At 35.0% G+C, this 6634-nt stretch overlaps 1 protein-coding gene and 1 long non-coding RNA gene across 5 annotated transcripts; one reads left to right on the top strand and one right to left on the bottom strand.

The window, feature by feature from the left end:
- The first annotated feature begins 581 nt into the window (after window positions 1-581).
- On the top strand, window positions 582-6634 carry LOC122716617 (JNK-interacting protein 1). 4 transcript variants are annotated; one of them, XM_043939880.1, is made up of 8 exons: window positions 582-868; window positions 2540-2752; window positions 3784-4004; window positions 4763-5038; window positions 5203-5355; window positions 5460-5740; window positions 5859-6037; window positions 6331-6634. In XM_043939880.1, the coding sequence occupies exons 1-8, from the start codon at window positions 582-584 to the stop codon at window positions 6401-6403; spliced, it is 1683 nt and encodes a 560-aa protein (XP_043795815.1). In that variant the 3' UTR covers window positions 6404-6634. The 4 variants fall into 4 exon arrangements, with proteins under 4 accessions (XP_043795815.1, XP_043795813.1, XP_043795814.1 ...); XM_043939878.1 differs by having other exon boundaries at window positions 3763-4004; XM_043939879.1 differs by having other exon boundaries at window positions 2540-2764.
- Window positions 4927-6453, bottom strand: LOC122716619. The gene is made up of 5 exons (XR_006347060.1): window positions 6313-6453; window positions 5969-6112; window positions 5429-5669; window positions 5154-5342; window positions 4927-5068 (listed from the first exon to the last, which is right to left on the bottom strand). It is a non-coding gene; the product is annotated as an uncharacterized LOC122716619 (long non-coding RNA).

Below are 6634 nucleotides of genomic sequence, written 5' to 3'. Positions count from 1 at the left end.
ACATCTAATATTTCAGTCTCCTTGATAAACGAAACAATCGACATAAATCTTATTGTGGAACATATATATATATTCCTATTTTACTGAATTCTTATAGTTCATATGCTATATACATATGCATATAGTCGTCATAATGCAAACATCCTCTATATAGTTCTTTCAATATCCATTTCTATTATCAGAATTAAAATGGAGACGAGAGTTTATTCGAATTGCTCTATCCCCGAGATAAACTCGTATAAACGAAATTCTACTCCTCTCAATTTATAGCATGAGACGCGTTAAAAGGCTTCTCGTTAACACGAGACTCCGTCCGTGTTAACCGATTCATCCTCGTTTTTCCTCTGCTCTGAAGAGTGATTTCACCCACCCTCTCCAAGCGTACGAAACTCTAGATCGTGGGACGTGTATCAATATTTTCGTTGTGCGCGTTTTCGAGGTGGCGCAGTGAGTCGTCACGATCGGGTCGCCCCGATTGAAATATTAAATCGGGCAACCGTATACGTGTGCGGCCAAGGCGTTTCAGCCACTCGGCTTCTCCCGTTCGATTTCCTGGCGGCGCGTTCACGGAAAATCATCGGATGCGCGACGCCCACCACGCAGGAATCAATAGGGGGACGTCACGAGCGGCGTCGAAGCGTTGGTGCTCGGCCATCGTCGTCTCCAACGCGAGCGACATCTTGCCTCTACTTTCCGGGGGTCGACGAGCAGCTCTCCTCCAGGCCGTCACGGCCGCCTTCAGGATCGACCCCACGCCGTGTGTTTTTTCATTGGTCCACCGCAGAATGGCCGACACCGAGTTCGAGGAATTCCGACATTACTTCGAAAGACTTCCGCAGCATCTCAAGGCACCGCTCTCCAATTACACGTGAGCAATCCGTTTACTTTTCGTATTCTGAAAACGAGAATATTCGTTAGTAGGATCTTAGGATGCTCTTCACGTTTCGAGTATATTATTTCTTTGAGAGGGCATTCGAACAGGGCATCGATGACATCGTTTTTTTTGAGGCAATACGTGTTTCCATGTCTATCTTTTTTTTTTTTTTTTTTTTATACAGTGAAGTATGGATTTTTAGACGGAACGTTTTTTGGTACAATGACCGATTTGAGACGACCTTTGACGTAAAGGGACACCTTGAATGGGGGTTGCGTTATCGACGTTGTGACAGGGTTTCTGGTTGCTGTAGTGGGTGACCGTATTTTCTTCAGGTTGAGTCGTGAAACATTACAGAAATGATAGAAACGTGGTTATCAAATGAATTTAATTGATGACGTTTGGTATGGAATCAACGTGTCAATTTTCACAACTGATGCATGCAATTATGATAACAGAAAACGGAATTCGTTTCATTCAATTTCTAATTCTTATCAATATTCGTTCACACAAGAATACTTGTGATTTTCTTTTTATTAATCTATTTGTTGTGACTTCATATCATTGTGAAAAATTATATATTGTGTCTTTGCAACTTGTTTCTATTGACGAATAATTTAATGTGTATCTAATAAAATCATCGTGGCAATTTATTGTTTAGCACCACTTTGGTTCAGTCTATCGCAGAAAAGATTAAAGTAGTAAGAAATTAAATTGAAAAGACTGTGGAAGGTGCGGTCTATGCTGTTCTCTGTATCAAATAAATTTCTATGTAAAATAGTTTCCAAAATTCCAACATTTGATTGGATCTAAACAAATTGATTAATAGTTACTTTATAAAATTAATATATGTTGTTATTTAATTAATTTTTTTTTTTCGATTAAATCGAATACTCTTTTATTTACATCATTTTATATTTGACATGTTATTTATACGTAGTAATTTTTTTCTTTTTAATTTTATCAAATATTATAGACAAATTTAAATTCACATTTTAAAAGCTAGATATTTTAAAAATAGATAGTTTTTCTAGTCGTTAAATTATATCGATCGTAGATTGAAAATGCAATGTATAGGTGACAATTTTCTTTATTTATGAATGCATGTATGTTAAAACGGTGCGAAATAAAATCGATTGAAGTCCGTCGCGTATGTGAAATCGTTTCCACTTTATCTGTCAATCTTAATTACTTCCTCAACAAATAAAGCTATTCATGAATGCATCCCAATTTTTATCATTATCTAATCTTTCATCTTCCATTTTCAACGATAAATTGCTTATAATTTTCAAATGATGAAATGATTCTTTGTTTTCGTGATTATAATTAAATTTATAAACTGTCGTTTCATTTCTCAAGGAATTGAATTTTTTTTTAACTATAATAAACATTGAAATATAAAAGATATATACATATACCAAGATTAAGATAATATTTTCATTTACCTGTTAGTAGAATTCGAATATTTCTTGATTATGACGAGACATTTTATGATAATTCGTACGTGTTAACTTTGATACATTTGATTTTTGAAAATGTTGGATAATGCTTTCACAGAAGATGCGATATTTAAACGACGACATATCGATTTCGTTAAAAAATTTCTATCAATTTTTCTGCATCTAACGATGAATTAATTTTCCAAATTGTTACTCTCGAAAATAGGCTTGTTCACGATGTGATGATAGACGATTCGCCGACCTCGTCGCAGGATAGCGATGCGGAGGTGGAGAGATCTTGCGACGGAGTCGCTGTCGATTCCGAGGATGAGGAAGTGGTGGTCATTCATCGACACGATAATCAAAGCGGACATACTTCCGGAGATGATAGCGAAGATCTTGATCATAATTGTTCCATTGTAGCTGATAGCGACTTTAGGTTGGTAACCTCGTAAGTGTTAACCTACTTCTTCTTTGGCCTGCAAACATAGATTTTATTAAATTTATATTCTTGGTCTAAAAACTAATGATATATTGAGAAATTATCGAATTATTTGATCAAAACTTTTTTTCTATGTGTTATATAATATCATTGACACGATGTAAATTGAAGTGAATAAAGTTCATCTTGAACTTTATTCGAAATAATTAGAGGATTTCTTGCTTGAAGGAACATATCGAGTTCTCTAATTATTTCAGAAGTGCGTTCATAACTTCTGAATTATTTTTCATGTTCAATTAATTATATATACGTATCATTGCAGTATTGATTAAGAATCAATATTTAATTAACTAAATTCAAAACTAAAATTTAAAATTTAATCTTGTATCTATTACAAACCTTTTTTGAGCATAACTTTTTGTGCGTAACTTGCATGCAAAAAGTATGTATCCGTTTTAATTCGAAACATTTTCAAATTTCCTTTTATAGATCTAGAAGGTTATAATTATTTTTAAACGTTCCCTATTTTCTTTAAAAAAAAGCTATCGATATTTTTTCATTTATCTATCGATATGCATTTTAAAAATGCATTATGGTTCAGGCAAGTTTGCATGTCGATTCATTTGCAGCTAGGATAGTTACCCTGTGTATTTCAGTATCATGTGTGTCTTGCATCTACAGAAGAAGTAAAAATCCCCTTACATAGTTGAAACATTGAGAACAAATTACATAACATAATCTAACGATAGATGTAACTAACGAAAACGTGTTATATCAATCGAATTAAATTTGCAAAAAAAAAAAAAAAGAAATATTTATCGTTCAAGAAATTCTATGGTGTAAAAAATCAAACCTTGTAATCCGTTCTCAATTGTGATTATAACTTGGTAGTGCTAGCGGAAATTCCAAAAAAAAAAAAAAAAAAAAAGAAGTACAACCTACACACTTTAAATGGCATGGTGAAAGGTAGCTTAGCTCACTACACAACTACCCTTGGGTGACATTAGCTTGTTCGGTGGACTGAGCAGCAGGGGTCGATCAGCAGGCGTCGGTGGACCGGGTCCTGGTGGAGGTAGTACTACCGGATCCGGTAACGGTGGTAGAGATAGCGTAGTCAGCGACGTCGGAGATTCCTGTTCGAGTTTGAGTTCCTGGCCGACACCGGAACATGTGCCCTCGAATCGTCCTGGAAGCGGTAGCACCGAGCGCAGACGTCGAAGATTACCGGAAATCCCTAAAACGAAAAAATGTAAGAGAATTAAAATGTAAATATCGATGTTTATATATCCTTTTAGATTATTACCTACCTTTCGTAAATTCGAGTAACTAATTAAATCCTTCTTAAGTTATGTATTATAAGACAGTAGAAAATGGTGATAGTTCATTGGAAACGTTCATCTAGCTTCTTTACCTCATATTTTCCTCGCGAGAAAGAATGATAGACAATGATATATATATATATACATAGTAAAATCCAGCATCTTTTATCAAAAAAGGTTAGTACGGAAAAGGGGTTGTTACATCTTGAAGATCTTGATTAAAAAATGCGATTCCAAATTCCAATATCCAAGTCTGCAACAATATATTACGAATCAATATTTATCATATCATTATACACTTGTCATTATCTATTGCGATTCACCGATCACTGACAATCACCACATATTTAACCGCAGAATCGACGACCGCAGCGAAAGAAAATCCATAATGACATTTAACTTACGTCATACCACTTGTTTGAGATCCATACATCTGATCATGACTTACTCACCTGCAGTTACGATTGGTTATATTTGTAGTTATACAATGATATGTATCAAACGCGTTATGATTACGCAATGATTTTTTATACATTCGGAAGGTGAACATATAAAGTTCTCATGCTTTCAAGAATCTTGTTGTTGCAGAAGAAGGTAGTCATCGTTTCATTCGTCGCTTCAATTCAAAATTATACGTTTATTATTTGTTTTATAGAATAATTTTATAAATAAAACATTTTTCTTCCAGCTTTACCTATTGGACAAACGTCTATGCAGTCCTCGTCGTCTCTAGCAGACGAATTGAACGCAGCAACTGGTTCTAATTCCAACCGACCGCATTTAGTTTTACGAAAATGTCATTCAAGGCTTCGTCATGAGGATAGTTCACCCGATAGCGAGCGAATGGCCACCGACAGTGGCCATTCTACTGCTCACTCGCCAGAAAATGGGCCAAAAAGTGTATCGCCGATACCTTGTAACACATTACAGAACACGGATTCTGTTTCGCCGAGTAGTACACCAGGTGACTTTTTCTCGTTTTTTGGCAAACTTACTACGAAAACATCATTTTTGAAAAATATTATTTGATAAAAATTTTTATTTCTTTATCGATTCAATAAAATATTATTGTTACTTACAATTTTTCATTATAATTTTCATCATAATGCTCTCAATGTCGCTTCGAAGGAAGCGGCGGTGTACCGTTTACTCAACTGGAACTATTGGAGGCAACGCATCGAGGATTACACAAATTCGTGCCAAGACACCACGATGAGATCGATCTTGAAATTGGCGATCCTATTTACGTTCAAAAAGAGGCCGATGACCTATGGTGTGAAGGTTCGAACATTGTTTATCGTTTCAATCTTTATCAAAGTTTCGAGACTTTCTCTAAAAATACGTAATACATAACCTATTTTTCTTATGTACTTATTGCATTGAAGGTGTGAACCTGAGAACAGGTCGACAAGGTATCTTCCCCTCGGCTTATGCAGTCGACATGGATTACAGTGATTTTGATCCATCGGCACCAAAAGTAAAAAGGGAACGATACCTTTTAGGTTATTTGGGTTCCGTAGAGACGTTGGCACACAAAGGCACTGGTGTTGTTTGTCAAGCGGTTCGAAGAATCGTCGGAAATTCACAAGAGTCACCTGTTTCACAAAGTTGTATCTTAGAAGTATCCGATCAAGGTCTTCGAATGGTCGATAGAAGTAAACCACGGGTAATTGAAGATAATCGATTCGATTAAATTATAATAAACAAAAGTATAAACAGAGTAATAATCTCTTGCAAATTATATTGTTTGAATTCAATAATATGTTCCATTTTTTCTTTTTTAGAAAAATCAAGGACCTTGCCATGACTATTTCTATTCGCTTAAGAATGTCTCATTCTGCGCCTTTCATCCTCGCGATCATCGCTACCTCGGCTTCATCACGAAGCATCCTACCTTGCAAAGGTTCGCTTGCCACGTGTTCATTGGCCAAGAATCCACGAGGCCCGTTGCCGAAGCTGTCGGGTATGTATATCATATTATTCTTTCTTATTATTATTATGATATCTTCATCATAATACATTATTTCATTTCATTTCTCTGAAAATCAATTGAATAGAAATTAATTTATTTCTCGCTATTATTTCTGATTTTATCTAAAGATTACGTAATTTAAATTTCTTTGTTCATGAAAATTATATTCATATATTATAAATCATCTTTTAAAACGATCAAATCATCAAACTTATAAAACGATTATTAAAAGGATGATTATTGTGATTATTATTATTTAAATGTACAATATTTCTTTTTCATAGGCGTGCTTTTCATCGGTTCTACACGAAGTTCATCGAGACTGCTTTCCCGATAGAGGATATTTATATCGAATAGATTATACTGCTGGCCTGTCGTATAGCAGCTATGGAGGAAAAGATAAATCTCACATTCCTTTGTCCCCTGTACATACTGCCCTTAGTTGTAGATAACTAAAAGAAAAAAATGATTAACGCGAATCAAACACCCAATTTCGAGCAACTTCGGGAAGCGTCACGACGGGACCGACTATTCAATGTCGTCTAATTTTGTTTTAACATTTTATAATTTAATTTATTATATTTTATA

Source organism: Apis laboriosa, unplaced genomic scaffold, assembly GCF_014066325.1.
Source record: "Apis laboriosa isolate Shangri-la unplaced genomic scaffold, ASM1406632v1 scaffold47_cov149, whole genome shotgun sequence".
Taxonomy (NCBI): Eukaryota; Metazoa; Arthropoda; class Insecta; order Hymenoptera; family Apidae; genus Apis; species Apis laboriosa.
This window is presented reverse-complemented; position numbering and strand designations above follow the sequence as displayed.